Genomic DNA, 26,496 nt, shown 5'->3' with positions numbered 1-26,496 from the left:
ACAGATACCCATTGTTCAGTAAGTTTATTTTTGTTTTTTTTATTTGCCTTTCGTTTCGGGAAAATTATTGTTTAAATAAGTTTTGCTTCTAAAAATAATTACATTTATTATTTTTAAGGTAAATACATTAACAATTTTATGTTAAGATAGATAAAACTGTATCCTAGTTAAAGTGTTGATGTAAAAGTAAATAATCTGTAATTCTATCAATTAATAAATTTGTTAACATTACTAGCAGCAGGATTCCCACAGTATTTGTTAAGGATGAATTTTATATGCGACTTGTTTATTGTAATTATGTATGAATTCTTTGTATGTTGTTTTATTTGTTATTAATGAAAGTATAACTGTTTAACTTTCAGATAACCGCTATCTACGCTATATACGCTATCTACGCTATATACGCTGTATACGTTATATACGCTATATACGCTATATACGTTAGATACACTATATACTCCTTAGACTACGTGTTGTTTCTGGAATAAAAGTGGAAAATATAGCGCGTGAATTGCATCTTTTTGTTGCCCAAACTTAGTGAAGCTGCCCATTACGACTGTGTCGTAGTGTCTTTGTAATTTGGTGAACAGTTGAAGTGAACACCCGTATTAACGTGTTCTCTCTCAGCCTCCCACGTAATCTACACTGTGTTCTTTCAGTTATTGAACAGTTTAGTTCCTACAGTTGTTGAACACCGTGTTATTCTACAATATTGACCATATTTAAGAAAGTGAGCATGAATTTTAAAGATGCATAAAAAACCATTAGCTTTATTTGTTTATAAATCCCTTCTCTAGTATCCATAACTTTTTAAACCAGGATCACAAACAGGACAAGGTCCAAGGTCAAATAAAGGACAACTTTGTTTTTACAAATCAAAGTTCATAACTTCATTGAGTCATCAAACCTAATAAAAGGGTATCTGCTAATTATTTATGACTTTTTTACTGAAATTATTTAGTGATACAACAATTAAAGAAAAAAATTCCATTTCAAAAGAATCACTATCTATAGATAAGAGTAAATACCCAAGACCATTAAAAATCATGAAAAATCAAATTCCATCTTCAAAAAAAAAATTATTAAAAGTTTTTTTTAATAACTCTTTATATTGTTAAAGTTGATTTTTTTTTTCAATGATCAAAGGGAAGTAACTGTAATTTATTGTATTCATAAACCGCCAGATTTGAGGTGACATATGGCAAATGGTCAGTGACTATTGGTCTAAGTGGTCATCTGTAGGGCTTGATAAACATCAGTAATTGACCAGTCTGCGTGTGTATCAATAAACAACCTGATAATAACCAGTCTGACAGGAAGTGTGTCTCTCGCAGGTATTATCACGGTCCCTTTAAATCTTCTCTCCCCCTCCCACCAAACTCCCAGCCCCACACCCTATAGTAACTTGTTTTTGTTAATGGACTTGCCCTGCTTTGAATTTGGACTGGTTTACTATTAATTACAGGGATATCAAAATCAAAATACGAAAATTGAGCAGACGACAATATAAAATTGGTCACACTGCACAATATTAAATAGATGATCCTGTCTTTTCATGAGTGACATTTAGGGTTAACTTTATATCCACTTGCATTCAAAACGGTTAAATTAAGATCAACTTCTCAACTACTTTCAATTACCATAAATTTTACTAAAAGGAATGATGTTTTTTTTTCATTTTTATTTTTTTAAACATAATTCTATGTTGTTATAAACAAATTTTAGAATTTGCAAGAAAAAAGTTCTGACATCAAAAAGAGGGAAATTTCTTTAATTTGTGAAAATACCCCTTATTTTAAGAAAAATCTTTGAAAATATGGCTGCAGAAAGTGGGAGTCTCCCGCTAAAAGTGAGAGTTCACATGTATGTTAGTCCACTTATACAGAGCCATACTTGCCTGCCGATTCCTGCAATATGATTAAACTGTACAACTACGGCTTGCTAAAATTTAGGGCCCACATGTTAAAATCCCAAAGAATTGACAATTCTAAATTCGAAACAACGACAGGTCTATTTGAAACATTAATTCAAAAGAAAACAGGCCTATCATATACATTGTATATACATACAGCAGGGTTAAGATTAAATTTTTAATTTTTCATCAATATTTCACCTTCAATATGACCTTTGCTTTTTTTCCCCCGTTTTTTTTTAAATCAATGATGAATCTGAACGATTAGGTCATTTATCATTTGTGATCAAAATTCACGACCCTTATCTCGGATTATTTACAAACAGTTCTACATTACCACAATCAAATGGATAAAAAATTAATCAAACAATAAAAATCATCCACAAGAGATTTGAGCACCGCTTCGATTCTATTTGCTAAAACTTAGTCACCGAGTCAGTAACAATCAATCTGTTTCGAGTTCAGCGTCCTTCAGACCTCAAGGACAAATCTCGTAATCAATTCCAATTAATTAAGTCAATATTGTGACAATTATAGTACATCATTGTCGCTACATAATTCATCAACAATCTCGTAGGTCAGCTGTTTTAGCAAACTGGTCATCATGACTGGACTGGTCACTCTGTTCCGTAACCGAGAGATAATAGATTGATAACAATCCATTTATCACTGTATAATTTTCCCCAGGAGGATTCTGGGTAAAGACCGTTGCTCTTGTCTGATTGTCATCAATTTCTGATCATTTACCTGGTTATAATTATACCACCCTCCAAATAAGGAGGAAAATATAACCAAATTGACATAATGAAAAAAAAATCTTTCCTTTTATAACGCAATAGAAAACTAGGGTGAAATAACAAATAAAGAGAAAATTAATAATCAGGAATTTGCCAATAAAGAAGTAAGACAATCTATTGCTATACACAAAGGTATAGCATAAAACCCTTACAAAACTTACGTTTTCTAAAAGTTCAATTACTATATGCCTCCTTTTAAGGACAAAACGAAAAGACAAACCCTCCAACAAAACTGTAAGCATTGTACTTTTCTTTTTCATAAAACTGACAAAAAGCATCTTAACTTGTTTGTAGCAATATAAAGAGGCAATAACTCTAAAGAAGTAAAACACTAAAAAAAACCTTCAACATCAAATCATAAAGTTTTTTTCCCCCTATATATCAAATCATCAAAACTTATCACTTTTTTAAAATTTCAATTTTATATTTCCCATGATGATGTTACAGTGGCTGTATACTTTATTTTCATAAAAAAATTGGCCATAATTTACATATAAAAAAAACCAAAACATACTTAAAATGGCAAAAAAATGTCTTTATCATCTACATCAAAAGTGTCATAAAAAATACCTGGAACTAGCATCAATGCGATAAACTCATACATGTGGATAAATCATGAGACACAGGGGACAAATGTAATGACACAAAAGAAAATAAATCAGGCAAAGGAGCAACAATGTCGAACAACTTGTTTTGAAAAAAAAAAGTATGCAGATAGGTAAAACCTACTCTTTATATCTTTTCCATATAAAACAACACCAAATGTAGCATAAAGACAAATAGTACAAACAATGGCATTGCATCTGCTTTTACCATATTATAATACTTGTCCAGGGCTTTTTTTCCTTCTATAGCAGGGGCCGTTATAGGGCTGCTTCCCCAAAGAAAAATCCTTTAAAATCATGCAGTTTTCCCCAATAACTGTTTTTTCGTCCCCTTTTGCAACTATACCGAGTAATTTTCCCCAAAATTAAGGGCAGGGCTGCTTCCCCAACCTGTAAAAAAATGCCCTGCTTGTCGGTCAATGATAAAGAAACTGGGTAAGATTGAAAAATGGAATCAAGCAATGAATTTTTCCTGGCCTAAAAACTTTTAATTACTGAAGTGTAAATATAAAATACAAATATAAATCAAATGTAGTAAAACAATATGCTGTTATGATAATTGTATCTATATTTGAAATTACAAATGAATAATGGAAACAGGTGGTTTGTTTATATTTCTAGAACATCATTTCAATAATTTATGATATGTAATTAGCACATTGAAAATGCAGGTGGTCTTTTGTTTCAATTCTATTGCGAAATTTGCAGAATTTGAATCAAATCTTACGGTTTCAATAATGACCTATTTGTACTCACTTTGAAAGTCAATGTTCTAGATAACATGCACTATTCTAATGCTCATTGTTAACTTAAGAGGCTACATTTATAAGGTCTATTCGACCAATGATACAAGAAATATTGTACCTGTTGTCTTACTTTTTTCCCAGTTTATATTTCTGGCTTTTTTTATTTACCCTTACAGCTACAGTGATCATATTGTAAGTTATTACACGAGAGTCGGTGACAACGGCACATGTGTTATCCTAACACAATAAAATATTTTATCGTAAATAGTATTTGTTTAAGCTTATGGCGAACTTGTCCGGTATTGTTTTACTACTGTACAAACCCCCTCCTACCGAGAGAAGCTCTCATTATGGCAGCTGTCTAATGATTTCCAAACAATATAACAACTTTTTTAACAACACTACATCATTATACAACATCCAAGAATCTGTGTTATTTCATTTCATTGCAGTCATTACAGAAACTATAGTTGTACTCAAGTTATTTTATTTGTTTACAAACAGAGTCATAAGAAACTGTGGCAATACTCAAATATTGGAACTATTTCTAAAACACATTATCGTCTCTAAATAACATTTTAGTTAACTATTATTCTTATTATACATTACATTTGTCCTGTACAAGGTTGTCATTAAGACAAAATGACAACCTTAAGACAAAATGACTACGTCTGTAACGTGACGTGTCCTGTACAAGGTTGTCATTAGGCCAAAATGACTACGTCTGTAACGTCACATGTCCTGTACAAGGTTGTCATTAGGCCAAAATGACTATGTCTGTAATGTCATGTGTCCCGTTACAACAAGGTTGTCATTAGGCCAAAATGACTATGTCTGTAACGTCACGTGTCCTGTACAAGGTTGTCATTAGGCCAAAATGACTATGTCTGTAATGTCATGTGTCCCGTTACAACAAGGTTGTCATTAGGCCAAAATGACTATGTCTGTAATGTCACGTGTCCTGTACAAGGTTGTCATTAGGACAAAATGACTACGTCTGTAACGTCACGTGTCCTGTACAAGGTTGTCATTAGGCCAAAATGACTATGTCTGTAACGTCACATGTCCTGTACAAGGTTGTCTTTAGGCCAAATGACTATGTCTGTAACGTCACGTGTCCTGTACAAGGTTGTCTTTAGGCCAAATGATAACCTAGTACCTACACATGTGTCCTGTACAAGGTTGTCATTAGGCCAAAATGACTATGTCTGTAATGTCATGTGTCCTGTACAAGGTTGTCATTAGGCCAAAATGACTACGTCTGTAACGTCACGTGTCCTGTACAAGGTTGTCATTAGGCCAAAATGACTACGTCTGTAATGTCATGTGTCCTGTACAAGGTTGTCATTAGGACAAAATGACTACGTCTGTAACGTCACGTGTCCTGTACAAGGTTGTCATTAGGCCAAAATGACTATGTCTGTAATGTTATGTGTCCTGTACAAGGTTGTCATTAGGCCAAAATGACTACGTCTGTAATGTCACGTGTCCTGTACAAGGTTGTCATTAGGCCAAAATGACTATGTCTGTAACGTCACATGTCCTGTACAAGGTTGTCTTTAGGCCAAATGACTACGTCTGTAACGTCACGTGTCCTGTACAAGGTTGTCTTTAGGTCAAATGACTACCTAGTACCTACACATGTGTCCTGTACAAGGTTGTCATTAGGTCAAAATGACTACATATGTCCTGTACAAGGTTGTCATTAAGCTGAAATGACTGTGTCAAAAGTGCCGTCTGTTCAAGGCTTGAAATATTCCCTATTCAGTCTGTTCTTCGAAATATTTCCTAAAAATGATGAATGTTTTTGTCCTGGTTAAAAGATGGGCAAGACCATTTCAGATATTCAGGGTGGCTAGGATTAAAACATTAAAAAATAACTCTTTTTAACCATATGCACATAAGCAAGGACAATTATTCACCTATGCAAGCAGTAAAGTCACGCCAACCTGCACTATTGTGCAGTCTTACAATACCCATTAACACTGTACGCCAGTTTTGTTACCGCATTTTGACATCAAAATTTATAATGGAGAGTTCCAGATTCAAACCTCTCAAATTTACAATGGAAAGTTTCATATTCAAAGCAGGACAAATCCATTATACAAAGTAAGAAGGGTCAGGGTTAACCTGTGATATCACAATGAAAGAAAATCAATCCTTATCAACAAATAGTTTCTACAGGTTAACAGACAAGCATCAAATTTGTGAAACTGGAGATTTATTTCAAACACAGGACAAAAATCATTATAAATGCAATAAAATGAACTGATAACGAAAAAAGCAAACATGACATGTTTATTAATGCTGCCCAGGGAGATCTCCTTGAAAATAGAAATGAGAAAAACATTGAAGAAATAATACTTTTGTTTCAATGTTTATTGACAGAAATACAAAAGTGGTATCAATAATGACAAAGGGCTGCTTTTTTTTTCCTTTTGAGCCAGAACGATTGTATGATTCAATTGTATGATTCGTTGGATTTTAAGTCAAACAGACACCTTTAAAGTGCCCCTCTGTGCATTATTTATGCACAAGCGCATCTTAGTAGAACCACCATACAATGTTGTGTCATGTTAAGAAACGTTTTGTCTCAAATTCTCTTGCCATAGCTGTCTTTAATATGGCATAGTCTCCTGTTGAAAACTGCAACATTGTAAATTGACCATAATAATTTTTAATCCATCAGAATCATTTGCGAGGGGGAAAACAACAGGAGAAGCTTTTTCCCGTAATTAAAGAAAATGATGCTTTATTATTCCCTGAAGACGTTTCCAACAAATGAAACAGTACCCTCTGTATTAAAAATGAAAAAAACATTTCCTTTAATAGCTCACCTTCGCAGATGAGGTAAAAAATTTTTTTTCAAGATTTCGCGTAGTAAAATTGACAGAAAACTCAACGGGAGAAAAGTTATAAATTATGAAGGCGATTCCCAGGCTCATTTAGATCATTAGTTCTAATAAAATGCCATTAAATCTATTTAATTGCCATGATTATTTCCAGTCCTGATTGGTTTTCCAAATTAAACATTCAGAGTAAAAAAAAGTTAATTAAAAGAACTCCAGAGCTGTACAGACAAAATCAATTTGGTTTTGCTGAGTCAATTAGTCCCACGAGGATGACATGTCAATCTTTGAGTAAAAGAAATTCATTACGGGTAATTAAAACTTGTACATGTATACTGGTATCATTAGCGGAAACTACTACATTCTCTACGCTCTACGCAAACACACGTAATAAACCACTTGTAAAATTATTTGTTTTTCAAATACAAGTTTACAATAAATATTACGCTCAATTCCTCATATAATCAAAGGGAAACAACTGTAACATTTATATTTCCCAAAAAAGGAAAGTAATAACAGTTATCTTTCCTTGAAATGTTTTAAAACTTAAAATATGTACTTATCTTCCTTCTTTTTTTTTAAAAGGTTTTTGATTTTGTTGAGTCACAGAAAAAAAAGCATTTAGAAAGCCTTTAAAAGGCACGACTGACTGCCAAGACAAGGATATTATCTTAAAGCAAAGAATCTTCACTACTCAAGGTATGATCATATATTTCACATATAAACATGAAGATTGGTAATGCTGATATTGATTACCACAATGATGAAGAAAAAAGATGCTTACCAGGGATATATACTCCAGAGTAACCGTATTTAGGTTGTATTCCCAGCAGTCCCTGTGGTTGATTGGGAAAGAAACGCCATCTTGTCCACCACCGTACCTCATCGTAGATATCTGGAGATCCGTACATCAGTGAGTGCAAGGCTTTCTGTGTACCGCACCGTTCTGCTGCTATATTGTCCCACTGTGAACTACGATCGGCACAGTATGATATGCGTTGTTTAACGAGCACCTGAATGAGATAAAAGAAAATTCAGTATCAGCTGACATTGTATATCTTTGCAAATAATGCAATGTTGGGAGAGTGAAAAACTCAAGATTTGCTATTTCTAACTTTGAACTGTTGTGATCTTGATAAAAATTAAAGGGAAAGAAAATTTTCCCATATCACAATATAAAATTTTTGTTCCACATTCTTAGGTAATATACAAACCTTAGGTACAGTATGGTATAGGAATGTAGGATATTGTGTGGGCTGACACTCTAGTATTTGAGAGGGGCGGTCCTTATGGCACAATGGTGGTAATTCTGGCAACTCTGGAGATTTAGGTGTCTGAAATCAAACAATAAATCAAGTTCAGATTTAATCAAAAATCCTCTTAAGTTACATTGCCCAATTTGCCTAGAATGTGACAGACCTACATGTAAGGAAATATGTTAGAAATAAGAGCTGTCCTCTTCAGCATTGTGCATGTTGGTGAAATAAAAGCAGATCTTTGAAAATATATTATATCTAAAAAAAACAAAAAAAACACGCAAAATCCATGACAGTCTTGAAGGTAAAAAATAAGTATTTCAATTTTAAAATAAATATCTGAAAAAGTGAAATGAAAAGTTAGGTGATATGAAAAACGTATAACCTTGTAAAAATTCCTGACATTATGTGCTCTTGCCCATAAAAGGTCATAAACATATCCTAGCCTTAACACTACCAGAGCTCCAGATAGCGTGCGTATAAGCGTAAAATACGCATAGAAAATGTAAAATACGCATCACTTTCAAAATTCATGCGTCAGAGTTACGCACAACAAAATGAAAATATGCTTGTATGTCAAAATTTATGCGTGAAAGAATAGAAGTGTAAGCATTTGATATGTAAAAAGAAAATGTTTTGAGCATAAAAATACAATATATTTGCAGTTTATTGCATTTGAAAATGGAAGCCCTGATAATTTTGCTGTGTATCCTAAACTTGAGTTCCAGTATACTCTGGAAGTCTGACTTTACATGGCATGTTTTGTATTGTTTCACATTAAATCAGTATTTAATTTAAATAGGTTTTTCTAAAACAAGAGGGCCATGATGGCCCTGAGGTCGCTCACCTGTATATAGGCCCCCCAACCCGCACCCCCCCCCAACGTTGCAGGGCCAATTTAACCCAAGGGCTTTTATTTGCACAAACTCGGTAGACACCCATAAGAAGATGTTTCATGCTAAACATCTAAGCTCTTGCTCATTGGGCTTTATTGAAAGAAGATTTTTTTAAAGTTTTTACTATACACATATAGTTAAAAACAATGACACCCCTGGGGCCGGGCCAGTTTTGACCCCAGGGCTTTTATTTGAACAAACTTTGTAGACACTTACTAGAAGATGTTTCATGCTTAATATCTAAATTCTAGCTATTTGGGTTTTTCAAAGAAGATTTTTAAGTTTTTGCTATACACATATAAAGAAAATCAATGACCCCCAGGGCGGGGCCAATTTTGACCCGAGGGCTTTTATTTGAACAAACTTTGTAGACACTCACTAAAAGATGTTTCATGCTTAATATCTTAACTCTAGCTATTTGGGTTTTTTCAAAGAAGATTTTTTAAGTTTTTGCTATACACATATAAGGAAAATCAATGACCCCCGGGGCGGTGCCAATTTTGACCCCAGGGCTTTTATTTGAACAAACTTGGTAGACACCTATTAGAACATGTTTGATGCTAAATATCTTAGCCATAGCTCTTTGAGTTCTTTAAAAGAAAATTTTTTAAGTTTTTACTATATGCATATAGGGAAAATCAATGATCCCCCGGGGCGGAACCAATTTTGACCCCAGGGCTTTTATTTGAACAAACTTGGTAGACACTTATTAGAACATGTTTCATGCTAAATATCTTAGCTTTAAGTCTTTTGGTTCTTTAAAAGAAGATTTTTTAAGTTTTTACTATATGCATATAGGGAAAATCAATGACCCCCTGGGGTGGGGCCAATTTTGACCCGAGGGCTTTTATTTGAACAAACTTGGTAGACACCTATTAGAACATGTTTGATGCTCAATATCTTAGCCATAGCTCTTTGAGTTCTTTAAAAGAAAATTTCTTAAGTTTTTACTATATGCATATAGGGAAAATCAATGACCCCCCGGGGCGGGGCCAATTTAGACCCCAGGGCTTTTATTTGAACAAACTTGGTAGACACCCATTAGAACATGTTTCATGCTAAATATCTTAGCTCTAGCTCTTTTGGTTCTTTAAAAGAAGATTTTTTAAGTTTTTACTATATGCATATAGGGAAAATCAATGACCCCCCGGGGCGGGGCCAATTTTGACCCCAGGGCTTTTATTTGAACAAACTTGGTAGACACTTCTTAGAACATGTTTCATGCTAAAAATCTTAGCTCTAACTCTTTTGGTTCTTTAAAAGAAGATGTTTTAAGTTTTTACTATATGCAGGGCTCCAGATAATTTTTTAGGGCAATGAGTATTTACTCATTGATTTTGTTGTGAATGAGTAAAACTTGAAATCTGAAATTTGGCAGGAGTATTTTTACTCCTTAAAATGTATGTAAAAGAGTAAAACATTTATTATGCTTCCATGTTTATTGTTTTATCATACTTGTAATACAAGATATGTCAAAGTCATTTTTTTTGCTTTTTGGACTTCCTTGGTTTACAATCTTGCATTTCCAAACGGCATACGTTTTATCTGAACCTGAGGCATGTTTCTGTTGCTCATACGTGGCAGCGCTAATTATTTCATTAATTATAACCTTTTTTCGGCATAAAATACGAGTCAATCGCTTTAACTTTTGACAGCGACATTGTACCGGATGTTAATGAAATTGTGTTAATTCCACCAACTTACTATACATACGATACCATCCGATGATAGTCGGAACTACAGGAAGTTTCCGTTAGACCTTGCAAAGCATTCATACGAAGTTAATTCCACCACCATACTATACATACGATAACAACCGATGATGGTCGGAACTACAGGAAGTTACCGGTAGACGCTTGCAAAGCGTTCAGACGAAATTAAAAATAAGATAATCACCGAGTTTACTTTCGGTTACGTTTACGCGAAAGAAATGTTGCTCAATGCGTAACCTGAATTTTGTGTGCGTTTTCATACGCTTAAATTTTGTTTTGAATGCGTAAACGTGTTATTTCCATGCGTAATTTACGCGTATACGCATCTTATCTGGAGCCCTGTATATGCATATAGGGAAAATCAATGACCCCTGGGGCGGGGCCAATTTTGACCCCAGGGCTTTTATTTTAACAAACTTGGTAGACACTTATTAGAACATGTTTCATGCTAAATATCTTAGCTTTAACTCCTTTGGTTCTTTAAAAGAAGATTTCTTAAGTTTTTACTATATATGCATATAGGGAAAATCAATGACCCCCCTGGGGCGGGGCCAATTTTGACCCCAGGGCTTTTATTTGAACAAACTTGGTAGACACCTTTTAAACCATGTTTGATGCGAAATATCTTAGCCATAGTTCTTTGAGTTCTTTAAAAGAAATTTTTTTAAGTTTTTACTATATGCATTTAGGGAAAATCAATGACCCCCCGGGGCGGGGCCAATTTTGACCCCAGGGCTTTTATTTGAACAAACTTGGTAAACACCCATTAGAACATGTTTCATGCTAAATATCTTAGCTCTAGCTCTTTTGGTTCTTTAAAAGAAAATTTTTTAAGTTTTTACTATATGCATATAGGGAAAATCAATGACCCCCTGGGGCGGGGCCAATTTTGACCCCAGGGCTTTTTTTTTAACAAACTTGGTAGACACTCACTAGAAGATGATTCATGCCAAATATCTAAGCTCTAGCTCTTATGGTTTTTTAAAAGAAGATATTTAAAGTTTTTTCTTTCGGTTGCCATGGCAACCAGAGTTCTGCATGGAATTAAATTCTTTGAACAATTTTTAAAGGTGACCACCAAAGGAACATTCCTGTGAAGTTTGGATGAAATTGGCTTAGTGGTTTATGAGGAGATGTCATTTAAAGTAAAAGTTTACGGACGGACGGACGACGGACGAAAAGCGATCACAAAAGCTCACCCTGTCACTTTGTGACAGGTGAGCTAAAAAGAAAATAAACAAACAAACAAAACAATAAGTTTAATTTGTTTATAAAATATGCAAAATGCTTTTTTGACAGATTTTACCCCTTTAGTTTTTCAGAATTCGCATTTTACCCCTCACTCTAAATTTTGAGGGGTAAAAACCCCTTGGCCAAAAAAATTATCTGGAGCTCTGCACTACACTGGATGCTTAATTGAAGTATTTTTACAGCATTTAAATCTTACTGTTTCATATTCAAATTTTCAGAAGTCAATTGTATGTAGAAAGGTAAGTTAATTATAAATTTCTTGGAAATTCCTTACTAACAAGTAATACATCAAAAAGCTTGGATAATTTACTGATTGCCTATACAGAAATAGGCTAAATTGTTACATAATGTTGCTTTTAACACTTGCATAAATTAGTTTTACATACTTTTAAATACTTACCTTAGTTGGTGAATGAGGTGGAGTTCGAGTTCCATGCTTCTTTCCATGTAGCATATGTTTATGTAATTTATTTTTACGTCGTATATGTAGATGCCACTCTGTTTCTCTTACAGAATGTATCACATGCTCCGTGTGTGTGTATACTGAACTATTGGAGCCGGTGAACACAAGGGGAGACAATAAATGGCTAGACTTGACGTTGGTAAAGTATGTTGTTTGAACAGGTTCCAACAAGAAGCTATCACGATGTAAATGTTGAATTCTACAAAAATATCAATAAAAATACACTCAGAAGTGACACATTTGTTTGGATAAAGATAAAATGTCAATACATTTTGTCATATAGATTGTATTCTGTACAGCAAACAAAAACTATCTCACAAAATAGGAACCAGTTAACATTTAGGAAACTTGAAGCATGAAAAATGTAACATCATAAAAAGGTTCTTCCAGGCAATAAGAATTTATATTATCAAGGCCAACTTCACCATTTTCTGAAGGTTGGTCTGACTATACACTGGTGGGAAAGGCTCTCAAGTCTCAGTTCAAGCATTTCACATTATATAGACTATACAATTTTCACAACTTTTGTCAAAAATTGAAAAATTGGCAACTGCAGTTTAATTATTTAGTGTTGCAAGAGTCAATAGATTTATTTTGAACAATAACTAATTTACTTCCTGTATATTGTATTTAGACATCAAGTCTTTACGCATACAAAACAAAAATGTGATAACCATATTAAAATTCTAATATTCATAAACTATACTTACTTTTTTATCTCTGTTTTATGCCAGAAAGCTCTGTGAGATATTGAATAAGCTGCTTGGTACCACAGAAATACTGCCAGCCATCTGTAAACAAACACATTTTTTGTAACATTATCACATAAAACTTTTGGTAACTTCATTTTTATAAATAGACAGCCTGCTTAAAAAAAAGCTCACTATAATTTAACAAGAGGGCCATGATGGCCCTGAGGTCGCTCACCTGTATATAGGCCCCCCCCCCCCCCAACGTTGCAGAGCCAATTTAACCCAAGGGCTTTTATTTGCACAAACTTGGTAGACACCCATAAGGAGATGTTTCATGCTAAACATTTAAGCTCTACCTCATTGGGCTTTTTAAAAGAAGATTTTTTTAAAGTTTTTACTATACACATATAGTTAAAAACAATGACACCCCTGGGGCCGGGCCAGTTTTGACCCCAGGGCTTTTATTTGAACAAACTTTGTAGACACTTACTAGAAGATGTTTCATGCTTAATATCTAAACTCTAGCTATTTGGGTTTTTTCAAAGAAGATTTAAAGTTTTTGCTAAACACATATAAAGAAAATCAATGACCCCCGGGGCGGGGCCAATTTTGACCCCTGGGCTTGTATTTGAACAAACTTGGTAGACACCTATTAGAACATGTTTGATGCTCAATATCTTAGCCATAGCTCTTTGAGTTCTTTAAAAGAAGTTTTTTTTAAGTTTTTACTATATGCATATAGGGAAAATCAATGACCCCCCGGGCGGGGCCAATTTTCACCCCAGGGCTTTTATTTGAACAAACTTGGTAGACACCCATTAGAACATGTTTCATGCTAAATATCTTAGCTCTAGCTCTTTGGGTTCTTTAAAAGAAGATTTTTTAAGTTTTTACTATATGCATATAGGGAAAATCAATGACCCCCCGGGGCGGGGCCAATTTTGACCCCAGGGCTTTTATTTGAAGAAACTTGGTAGACACACCTAGAAGATGTTTCATGCCAAATATCTAAGCTCTAGCTCTTTGAGTTCTTTAAAAGAAGATTTTTAAGTTTTTACTATATGCATATAGGGAAAATCAATGACCCCCGGGGCGGGGCCAATTTTCACCCCAGGGCTTTTATTTGAACAAACTTGGTAGACACCCATTAGAACATGTTTCATGCTAAATATCTTAGCTCTAGCTCTTTGGGTTCTTTAAAAGAAATTTTTTTAAGTTTTTACTATATGCATATAGGGAAAATCAATGACCCCCCGGGGCGGGGCCAATTTTGACCCCAGGGCTTTTATTTGAACAAACTTGGTAGACACTCACTAGAAGATGTTTCATGCCAAATATTTAAGCTCTAGCTCTTATGGTTTTTTAAAAGAAGATATTTAAAGTTTTTTCTTTCGGTTGCCATGGCAACCAGAGTTTTGCATGGAATTAAATTCTTTGAACAATTTTTAAAGGTGACCACCAAAGGAACATTCCTGTGAAGTTTGGATGAAATTGGCTTAGTGGTTTATGAGGAGATGTCATTTAAAGTAAAAGTTTACGGACGGACAGACGGACGCCGGACGAAAAGCGATCACAAAAGCTCACCCTGTCACTTTGTGACAGGTGAGCTAAAAATAACACAAAAGCTTAACATGAATTGTAAGTAAAAGTTACAGGTGAAAATTTAAATTTTCCAGACAGTCAATTACTTAACATGCTGCCTTCCCCTCTTTACGTGTTGTTACTTTATGTTTTTCCTTTCAACTATACAAGACTGACAGCATTGTAAACAAGCTTAGACAAAATTATTAATATCCAGTCAAATAGACATTTTGAACTCTCCATACAAGTGGTAATTTTGTGGTCAGCATTGCTAAATAATTTTTATACATTTGTCATAACCTTCTGTATCTCAGTGATAACATTATTTAATTCCTCATGTTGTAAACTTGTGCCTCGCAGAAAATAAAGTTCTGTTCTGTTCTGGTAGAATAATATGTTCTGTTATAATAACTATTAGCAATCACCAACCCAGACATTGAATTTAAACTTTATCTTGCTTGTGGCAATTGTTTCTATCCATGCGTGCCACCAGTACAAACAAAGATAAACCTGATCAAGGTCTGCACTGTTTTCACTATCCAGTCAGTACTTGTGGATTTTTCCCTTGAAATAATGAATGGTTTAGTCTAGCTAAAAAGATGGACAAGTTCATTTAAGATATTACATGTGGTAAGAGTTTTATACTTACCTGACTAGCAGTCCACCTAACATATGAGAATGAAGCTCACTTGGTGACATATTGATGAAACGAAGAAATGAGAAACAACTATTTACAGATGAACCTGAAACAAAAAAAATATATCCATTAATTTTGGAAAAAAAAAAAAAAAAATTCTAAAAGTAAGTCATAAATTCAAGCTCCATGTTGAAGAGTGCCTTATTTCTGTCAACAGTTATCCAATTAAAGCCTTTGGCTTTTAAGATATTAATTTTTAAGCTTATAAAAACTGCTTCTCCTTGGGTTTACATTATGAATCATTTGGCAAGTCCGAACATGTATTCTAACTCAGTGTGTCAACAAGCAAGTCCAAACTTCATACATCATTATAAAATAGATGATCTTAAAGAATGGTCAATGACATACCACTTGGACATCAATACAGTTGGATACTCAAAATTAATGGCAACTCAAAAAAACAGTCTATACTTTTCTTGCCATTCAATCAAATGAATTCAAACAAAAAGTAATTTGATTTTTCTTTTTTAATAATAAAACTGTAATGTAAGTATGAAAGACGTTATACAATTTTTCGAAAGGTTACTCACTTTGTTCATTGTCGTGATGAAATATGGAAGAATGTACATGATGAGTATTGTATATACATAGTAAATTATAGAGAATCTTCTGACGACTTGGCAAGCACTGGTCCACGATACCTGTAAACACATATTTATATACGAATTTAAAATATTCACATATAAAATAATCTATTTCTTTTAAGTATAGCAAAATAGAAAATAGAACAAAGTTTGATATTAAAGACAAAGAATACATTACTGTGTATTCAATGATGTTAATATGTTATATAAATTGCCAATTCTTGAATTCCTCAGATGGGTTCCAAATGACATGTACATTGTATATATCTTTATTATTTTGTTTAGATTGTAAGTCATACCAAAACACTTAAGGTCAACTTTCCAGCTTTCCTTGTGAATAGAGACCTTAAGTGCGCCTCCGTGTATTATTTCAGATACGAGTTGGCACCTGAACATGTGTATAATCCTGGCAGTATACTATACTATTGGACATACAACTTGCAAATAAAACTATTTAGTTTAATCAAAAACAATTCACATCTATATGTAATTTGTGAAAGTTAATATACAAAAGAATACTTAAGTAAAATTATTGACATCATTCAAGAATTAGAATTTTATATAAGATAACTAACCATCCCTGTAGATCATTTAGGTATGAATACCCTGCTTTTATGAAAAACCCCTATTTAATTTCCTGTCCCCGAACATTCCCGGGATGATTAAAACTTTAGGGAACTGCTTACAAATTCATGAAATTAGCTTTCTTCCCTGTAGTTTAATGCTATTTAAAACCCCGATTGAGTTTTGTTCTTTTCCCCTGGTATAAAATTTTCTTCTTTCTGAGGGGACAAACACAAAACTTCAATCTGAAATAAAAAATCACTTAAAAACATTAAAAAAAACTTTTCTTTTTGTGAAAAAATAAAAATAACAAGCAAAAAATTTGTTGAAAATTTATCCCCCCATTTTGGTTTTTTTTAACACAAAAACTGAAAACTAGGCTTTATTTTTTATAAAAATGCATTAAAAAGTAAAATTTTTTTAACTTTTTATATATATTTAGGCAAAAACGAGCCATAACTTTGTGTTAAATAGTAATATCTGGAAATGCCAATGAGATGTATGCATACTACATAACTAATCAAGGGCCATAAATCTGAGTTATAAGTATCTGACCGGAACAAGGCGACTATATGCACATCTCCTCTTAGTATCCCATAAAGTTTCGTTGAATTCCAGCCAGTAGTTGCAGAGAAGTAGCGCGGAAACAATTTTTTCTCTATAATGCATACTGCATAACTAATCAAGGGCCATGACTCTGAGTTAAAGTGTCTGACCGGAACAAGGCAACAATATGCGCATCTCCTCTTGGTATTGAAGATTCCCATAAAGTTTCGTTGAATTCCAGCCAGTAGTTGCAGAGAACTAGCGCGGAAACGATTTTTACTCCATATGCATATTGCATAACTAATCAAGGGACATAACTCTGAGTTTAAGTGTCTGACCCGAACAAGCTGACGATATGCGCATCTCCTCTTGGTATTGAAGGTTCCCATAAAGTTTCGTTGAATTCCAGCCAGTAAGTGCAGAGAAGTAGTGCGGAAACGATTTTTACTCTATATGCATACTACATAACTAATCAAGGGCCATTACTCTGAGTCAAAGGGTCTGACCGGAACAAGCTGAGGATATGCGCATCTCCTCTTGATATTGATGATTCCCATAAAGTTTCGTTGAATTCCAGCCAGTAGTTGCAAAGAACTACTCCGGAAACGAAATTTTACTCTATATGCATACTACATAACTAATCAAGGGCCATAACTCTGAGTTAAAGGGTATGACCGGAACAAGCTGACGATATGCGCATCTCCTCTTGATATTGATGATTCCCATAAAGTTTCGTTATATTCCAGCCAGTAGTTGCAGAGAACTACTCCGGAAACGAAATTCACGGACGGACGGACAACGCCAAAACTATATCCCCCTCCCGATTCCATCGGCGGGGGATAATAAGTAACAATATTATATACACTGAATACTGTATAAGTGGATATTTCCATGTGTTGAAAAGTTAGCGAACTTAAAATTCCAGACATTTTGCATGAAGAAATATTAGCAAATAGTGAACAGGTAGAATTTAATGACAGGTTGGTTAATAATTATGCTAAAGGAAATTTTAGCCATTTTTGCCAATAAATATTTTTGTGTCGCTAACTTTACAACTTTTTTTATTATGATCTAAGAAACGAAATATTTGTACTGAAGAACATGCATTTATTTTTATTCTACTCTAACTGAATGTTTATAAAAACAGGAGTGGTAAAATATATGCTAAAAATTTCATTGGTACATTAGCATTACTTCTAAAGTAACTCTTCTCTAAAAAGAGTATGAATTTCCATCTTATTTACACATACACATTGTTTTAAATATAAAATTACATGTAAGTACATACCTTATCACTGAGTTCATTTTCAACATCTTTCTTCACTCTTCTCAACATGAAAGGCTTCAATATCATATGAAGTCTTGATAACTGATCTGAAATACATACAGATTTTAACTTTTAGAATGATGGTGGTGTTCGTAGTTTTCATTCCGGATCAGAGAAGTTAGAATTTACCAGAGCATAGTTCAGCCACTGCATCATCCCGGGAAAGCTGTCAAGCAGTTAACCAGTACTAGTTGCCTTCGTTTCGCAAGGAACTGAACATGCCAGAGCAAAGGTACAGTGCGAATGACCTTAGAAAAGATTTCCTGATCACTAGGACAATCGCAATGAAAATTACCTGCACCACCTGGGAATCAAACCTGGGTCGCCTGATTCACAATCCAAGGCTCTACCTATTAAGCTAACCGGACGGTTACTTTAAGAATGATAGTTATAATAGTAATTTATATCTATGGCACCAGTATACAGTCAAGCCAGTCTGACCAGGCTTTATACAATAGACTGCCTAAGCTCCACTGGATGAACAGGCTGGTATAGCTATGTCCCACTGGCTGCTCAATCTATTTTAACTAAATGCATTATGTATTTTAATATTTTTTTCTGTCCTTTTCAGGAACAGACCCAGGCCTAAACCAATTGGTAAATGCTAGGACTATGAAACTGGTTCAATTGTTGCTTTGAAGAACCAAACTTGTGATTTTTTTAGTAACTATAGACACAAGTTTGGACAATTGTATGTAGCAAATGGAAGCATTTCCTTGAAAAAGACCCTTCTACAGTAATTGGTAACTATAGTATATCATTACTTACTTTCATCGATGCCAGACTGCTTCTCAGCATGACTTTCTATATCTTTAGAGAACCATTCATTAAATTCCTCGTGAGAATCGAACATTGTAGGCATGATAAAATGCAGTAAAGCCCATAGCTGAAAACAATTAGAAAGCAATAATTTTCTCAAATATTCTGTTAGATGGAATCTTTCCATGAAAAACATAACCTTCCCCAAAAGGTCTCGAACCCTACTGGATTTCTCTCTTTAATCTAATTAAACCCTTTATTGACGACAGTTTATGAAAAACAAAAATCCCTGAATGCTGATTTGTCATGGCATTGTTTGGATATTATTTTATTTTTGTTTTACAAGAAATGACTTTTTAACTGATAAATAAGCCGGGATCAAGGTAGAATAAATACCTCAGCCATGCTGTTTTGTATGGGAGTTCCTGTCAATAACAGTCTATTTCTACAGTTAAATCCCAGCAGAATTTTCCAACGTACACTGAAAATATACAATGTTAATAGTATTATAATTACTATAACTTTTTCAAATTTTAAAACAGATTTCATTGCATAGATGAAGATATGTCCATATTTAGAGTAAATGACTCAGAGAGAAAATAAAATCAATTCTCACATTATGTGACAATAGAAATGATTAGAAAATGTAAATTTTTCTTGTACATTGTACCAAAATGGTAAATTTATTCTTTTCATCAAAGTGAATGTAAAATTAACAAGACATATGTTGCTTATTCAAATAAACACTTCAACATTTAAGTAAAACCTTATGGCTTATTCTGGCCTTGCTCTTTGGCATTATATGCTCTATTCTAGACTCGGGCCTTGCTATTTGACATCAAAATTTATTTACCTGGCACTACTTTTCAAGGCCTGGGCCTCATCTAGAACCATATACTGCCATTTAATTCTTTGGAAGTATTTCACATCTTGTATAACTAACTGGTAACTGGTGATTACCACATGGAACGAGGCCTCCTCAGTATGTAAACACTTCTGATCCCAGAATTTACGTAACACTCTTCTATCTTGTGTGTTACCCCAATATGGTACCACCTGAAATACAGTTTTATTTTCAGGCATTTGTTGTTGTTTTTTTGGCAACACTTATTAACTTTTTGCAATATTTCAAGGTTGGATACAAGAATGAGCACATAATAGAATATGCAACATTTTAAACAAGAGGGCCATGATGGCCCTAGATCGCTCACCTGAATTATCAAACTCATCCAAACAATTACCTAGACAAGCATTCTGACCAAGTCTCATGACAAGTGAGTCAAAAATGTGACCACTACAGTGTTAACAAGGATTATCCATATTTGAGCAGTGCGACCTAGTTTTTTACCAAGGTGATACATATTCAAACTTGACCTAGAAATCATCAAAACAAACTTTCAGACCAATTTCCAGGATACTTGGATCAAAACAGTAGCAACTAGAGTGTTAACAAGATTTTTCTATTTTTAGCTCCGGTGACCTAGTTTCACATGTGATTTCGAACTCATCCAAGCAATTACCTAGACAAGCATCCTGACCAAGTTTGATGATAATTGAGTCGAAAATGTGACCACTAGAATGTTAACAAGGTTTTTCCATATTTGGGCGGTGTGACCTAGTTTTTCATCCAAGATGACCCATGTTCGATCTTAACTTAGAAATCATCAAAACAAACTTTCAGACCAATTAACAGAATATTTGGATCACAACAGTAGCCACTAGAGTGTTTACAAGATTTTTCTATTTTTAGCTCCTGTGACCTAGTTTTTCATCCGAGATGTCCCATGTTCGATTTATTCCCAGCAATGACCTAGACAAGTTTCCTGACCAAGTTTGATGACAATTGAGTCAAAATTGTGACCACTAGAGTGTTAACAAGGTTTTTCTATTTTTAGCTCCTGTGACCTAGTTTTTCATCCGAGATGACCCATGTTCGAACTAATCCGAGCTATCACCTAGACAAGCATCTTGATCAAGTTTGATGATGATTGATGCAAAAATGTGACCGCTAGAGTGTTAACAAGGTTTTTCTATTTTTAGCTCCGGTGACCTACTTTTTCATCCGAGATGACCCATGTTCGAACTCATCCAAGCTATCAACTAGATAAGCATCCTGACCAAGTTTGATGATGATTGATGCAAAAATGTGACCACTAGAGTGTTCACAAGGTTTTTCTATTTATAGCTCCGGTGACCTAGTTTTTCATCCGAGATGACCCATAATTGAACTCATCCGAGCTATTATCTAAACAAGCATCCTGACAAAGTTTGATGATGATTGGGTCAAAAATGTGACCACTAGAGTGTTCACAAGGTTTTTCTATTTTTAGCTCCTGTGACCTAGTTTTTCATCAGAGATGACCCATGTTCGAACTCATCCAAGCAATTGACTAGACAAGCATTCTGACCAAGTTTGTTGATGATTGGTTCAAAAATGTGACCACTAGAGTGTTCACAAGGTTTTTCTATTTATAGCTCCTGTGACCTACTTTTTCATCCGAGATGACCCATGTTCGAACTCATCCAAGCTATCACCTAGACAAACATCCTGACCAAGTTTGATGATGATTGGGTCAAAAATGTGACCTCTAGAGTGTTCACAAGGTTTTTCTATTTTTAGCTCTTGTGACCTAGTTTTTCATCCGAGATGACCCATGTTCGAACTCATCCGAGCTTTCAACTAGATAAGCATCCTGACCAAGTTTGATGATGATTGAGGCAAAAATGCTACCGCTAGAGTGTTCACAAGCAATTGTGGACGGCCGGACGGACGACGGACGACGGACATTCACCGATCCTAAAAGCTCACCCTGAGCAAGCTCAGGTGAGCTAAAAAGACATCTGGATCTCATCCTTTTTATTATCGTCTCCTTTAGTTGTAATATAAAGGTGAACATACCTTAAATTTGGGTATAAATCTTGAGCATTCTTGCTGCCAGTTGTGAAGTGTCGAGGCCGGAGCCACTACCAGAAATGGTCCCCATATACCATTAGCCTCAGCCAGGTGAGCTAGACATGCCAGACTCTGCACCGTCTTTCCTAGACCCATCTCATCTGCCAGTATACCATTGATACCCTGGTCATACAAGCTGGCTAACCAATTCATACCCTGAAATGTGAATAATACATTGTTAATAACCTTTTCGCATTTTATTATTGAAAGGGTGTGTTTTCATTTCACTAACACAGTAAAGGTCATTGATAATATGACTTTGAAGCTTTTCTTGTGACAATTTTATGATAATCATTCCATGCACTAGCACACAAATAAAAAGAATACCAACTTTCAATTAGCCAACCGGGTAGTTTACTTTTGTGGTGAAAAATAAAACTATTGTCACATTTCGAAAACTGTTCACTATTTAGGGGAGAAGATAAGCGGCCAGATAGCTCAGTCGGTAGAGCCACAAAATGGTATTCTGAGGGTTCCAAGTTCAAATCCTGGTCAGGCTGCACATTTTTCTCACTCTGTGATACTATCATCATGTTTTATTTAAGGATAGGAAAGAAAAATTCAATGAAATGAATTAAAGTTGTTCTTTGACCCAATGCATTTCTCAAAATGCTTCCCAGAACACTAGTCTGTAGTCTGTGTTAAGAGATTTTTAAGGAAATTTGAACACATTTTCAGTCATTAGTAATTACAGTTTTCTTTCCTAATATAAACTTACCTTCAGCTGGTAACCTTTAAGTTTGCCTTCAAACATACTGGGTTGAGGTCTTTCATCTCCTACAGTATGTGGATTAGCTAATGAATTCAAATCTGCAAAAAATTTACTTGTTAATATCATTAAAAACATTTGCATATGACTTAAAATGAGCAAAAAGTCCATAGTTAGCTTGGCCAAACAGAACCAATTCTATACAGGCAAAGTCAGGCAATCAAACATTTTTTTTCATCCAGTGACTGCTTCACTCTACTTGTCCTGCATATTTCATTACTCATACTTATTTTTTATTCGTAATTTTCAAAATTTTGGAAACTTCAGAACTACTTCCACTGAACAAGTTATGTTCTCAAGTTCCCTGTTGTCTAATGCAAATTAACATGTGTTCTATGTTTGGTCATTTTGCTTTATTTTCATTAAGAACAATGTATAGCATATTTTGATATTGACTAGAAGCTAAAGTGTAAAGCACCAAACATTCACATGTCAAATGTTTAGCCAGCTCTCAATTGTTTAAATCTAATGTGAAACTCAACTCAAACTACAAGTTATTACAATGTACCAATATTTTCAGTAAAAAAGCAGAAATCTTTAATATCAAACAAATAATATCTTAAAATTGAAGAAAACTACAATTTACATATTTACTTACAGGTACTATCATCAAATTGATTTTTCTGAAAAGAAAAGAAATATGGAATAATTCAAAATCAGTAAGAAAAACGTTTTTTTTTAAACTTAAATTTTAGGATTAGTTTCTGTGTTGTATTGTCTCTATTTGCTTATATTCAATTACTTAACAACATAGGATAGAGTAGGACAGTGTTTAGTTTGTCGAGATAGTGATAAGATCTATGGTAAAAATCATTAACATCTTAAAGTTAAAACAGTTACATGTGCATCCCTATCGTGATTACAACTGTACAATAATGTACCTTGGCTTGATGGGCCTCATACGCACTACTTGCATTCCTTATCGCTTCTTGTTTGGCCTTCTCTGGATCTATATAACAAAGCATTGATTAAATATCAACTCAGAGAATAATGAAAGTGAAATTTTACTGCCATTGTCACCAGTATGGAACCAGTTCATATACATCATATTTTTACCATTAATGATTGGTCAAAATAAGACAGTAAATGTAATCATTATCAAAAATAATTTACTAACAGAAGAAAAACAACACAGAAGTAAAATTTGGGAAGTTATTCCACCCAGTTCACATAGAAAAATCAATAAATATCAGCATTGGGAATTGTTGGCACAAAGATTATATTTGTGATTTTCTTTCTTTTGCAGTACTTTTGTCATGTATTATGCATGATTTCCACATACATGATCTGTAATCCATGCCAGATCTTTGAAAACATGTGAAATCCTTACCATAGAATAACCACTGCTGGTATATTATATATATAAATATACTTATAGGACAGCTGACATCAAACAACTTATATAACAAACTTGCCTGAAACATAAAACAATCCAAATTTAAGTAAAAATCTTACCATAGTCATCATTAACTGTATCAATGAGGTATTCAGATTTTTGTTTGTCCGTCTTGCCCTCATCTAACTTTCTAAGTATCTTGTCTTTTGCTGACTCCGATTCCCCGGTGATCTTCCTGGCCATGAAATGGGCATACAGTTCAGTCTGGGTGATCAAGAAGTTAAGCTTCCTCTGCTGCCTTCTTGCCTAAATATCAAACATTCACACATCATTATATTTCACACCTACATTACTACAAAGAGCTCTGAATTTATTCTTTTTTACATTTTTTTGGAGAGGCAATAAATCTATTTGATGAAATATTATATAACTGCATTTAACTAAATGTTAAGTAATGACCAAAAAAAGGTTTTAGTTTACCTCACTCATCTCCAGATCCATTTTACGTTTTTCCAGCGCCTCTTTCTCTACACGTTTACGATGATCTTTCTCGACCTTTTCAAACCTCTTCCAGTAAACCATCATCTCACGAGCAAGTCTCCTTGCCTTCGATTGTGAGTCTTTTGTCTGCTTTTGCGACTGAATCGCAGCTCGCCGAACTTCTCGCATAGACTGCATAGATATCTGAATAAGAAATAAAGACAGATTTCTAATTAAGTTTTAATCTCAAATATGCACCAGGTTTCAAAATATTAGGATATATAACATATTTAATCAGGAAATTAATATCAATTTTGAATAGGTTTTTGTAGAATAGTGAATATAATTCGATAGGCCTGAGTAATTAATAACAAAGCATTTGAACAATAAACCATGCATTATTGTACTACAACGCAAGAAAAATGAATGATTATTCCCTTTAAAAGAGAATTGATAAAATATGTTGAACTACATCGAGGATATAAGTGATTTTCCTGACGTCCTTTTGATTTATTAATATATTATTTAAGCATTCCTTTTTATGCCATGCATATATTTATATGAATAGGGAATAATCTGAAGATTGTTGGAACTTTATGTATAAAATCTCAAGACCTAACCTACAAAAATATCAATATTGTTATATGATTTTTTTTGTATTCTTCATGTATATATACGATTACTTTTTGAGTTCTTGTAGTATTAAGCAAATTATGAAATCTGATCAGTTTTAACCCGCACCTTTTTAAGAGTTTGGAGCATTTCTTTTCTAGCTGAAACTTTCTGTTTCTGTGCCTGAAATAAAAAGAAAGGACAAAATAACTACTTTGGTAAACCCCTATCATGCTCAATTTGTTCATGTACAATAATCTTGTCCTAATAGGACATTATAACCCCCCATTGTTGATGTAAGGGATTCATATATCAAACTGGCGCAGGCTCAACTGCTTGTGTAGAAATAGAACAAGATAATCATTATCGCCAGTAGCTTTCAGATGCCTCTTCCAAGTCCTTCAGGAAGGAGGACATTAAAAGGTATATACCTATATGTTACGAAATATTTTTATAAAATTTATCAACAGCAAAATTATATTGGTTACATATTCATATGGTAGATTCCCGAGAAAGTTGTAACACTGAATGTCTACACGCATGAATAATGTACATAAACAGATCAAATTAACTGGAACAGAATAACATTTTGCTATTTTAAGTATGGTTTTATCCATTTAGCAATGAATTTGTGCATGTGTCATTCACTTATAAGGCAACTAACTACCTTATCTATTTCATACAAGCATTTTGGAAGTATTCTTTTGAAAAATTAAAACAGTACTTTTTGAAGTAGATAATTGTATAGTTTAATACACTTTAAATATTGAAAATGTGAAAACCTTTGCTAAAAACAACTGAACATTAATAAATCATGACACATATGAATTAAATTACCTTTGGAATTTCTTTCTTGGCAATATTGACCCAGATCCTTCTTCTTTTGTTCTCAGCCTGTTCAGGAGTCAATTTCTTCTCCTTTCCAGCCCCTTTCTCCTTCTTCAGCTGCTTATGAGCCAATATCGCTTGTAGTAGAACAGGGTCCATATCCTCACCAAGCTGGAAAAATAAGATATATAATCAGTAAGTAATACAGCCTATCAACATTAATTTCTTCCTTGAAACAACTCTAAACCTAATAATATTTTAGACTTTTTATGCAAAATAGT

At 34.0% G+C, this 26,496-nt stretch overlaps 1 protein-coding gene across 1 annotated transcript in view; it reads right to left on the bottom strand.

Moving 5' to 3' along the window:
* Nucleotides 1–7,693: 7,693 nt before the first annotated feature.
* The window catches only part of LOC132730776 (chromatin-remodeling ATPase INO80-like), a gene marked incomplete at its 3' end in the record, with an annotated part of 28,929 nt that continues 10,126 nt past the window's right edge, over nucleotides 7,694–26,496 (bottom strand). The window contains 19 exon segments of the mRNA XM_060716780.1: nucleotides 7,694–7,922; nucleotides 8,124–8,243; nucleotides 12,425–12,686; nucleotides 13,198–13,278; nucleotides 15,410–15,503; nucleotides 15,988–16,098; nucleotides 16,617–16,626; nucleotides 18,440–18,525; nucleotides 19,247–19,364; nucleotides 19,634–19,718; nucleotides 20,091–20,293; nucleotides 22,137–22,346; nucleotides 22,909–23,000; nucleotides 23,558–23,582; nucleotides 23,841–23,908; nucleotides 24,415–24,601; nucleotides 24,776–24,979; nucleotides 25,517–25,570; nucleotides 26,225–26,386. Coding sequence (XP_060572763.1) covers nucleotides 7,694–7,922; nucleotides 8,124–8,243; nucleotides 12,425–12,686; nucleotides 13,198–13,278; nucleotides 15,410–15,503; nucleotides 15,988–16,098; nucleotides 16,617–16,626; nucleotides 18,440–18,525; nucleotides 19,247–19,364; nucleotides 19,634–19,718; nucleotides 20,091–20,293; nucleotides 22,137–22,346; nucleotides 22,909–23,000; nucleotides 23,558–23,582; nucleotides 23,841–23,908; nucleotides 24,415–24,601; nucleotides 24,776–24,979; nucleotides 25,517–25,570; nucleotides 26,225–26,386 — 2,401 coding nt within the window.

The sequence above is a fragment of the Ruditapes philippinarum genome, unplaced genomic scaffold, assembly GCF_026571515.1.
Source record: "Ruditapes philippinarum isolate M1 unplaced genomic scaffold, ASM2657151v2 ctg1196_1_1_1_1, whole genome shotgun sequence".
Taxonomy (NCBI): Eukaryota; Metazoa; Mollusca; class Bivalvia; order Venerida; family Veneridae; genus Ruditapes; species Ruditapes philippinarum.
Note: the sequence above shows the minus strand (reverse complement) of the source record. Positions and strands in the feature narration are given on the sequence as shown.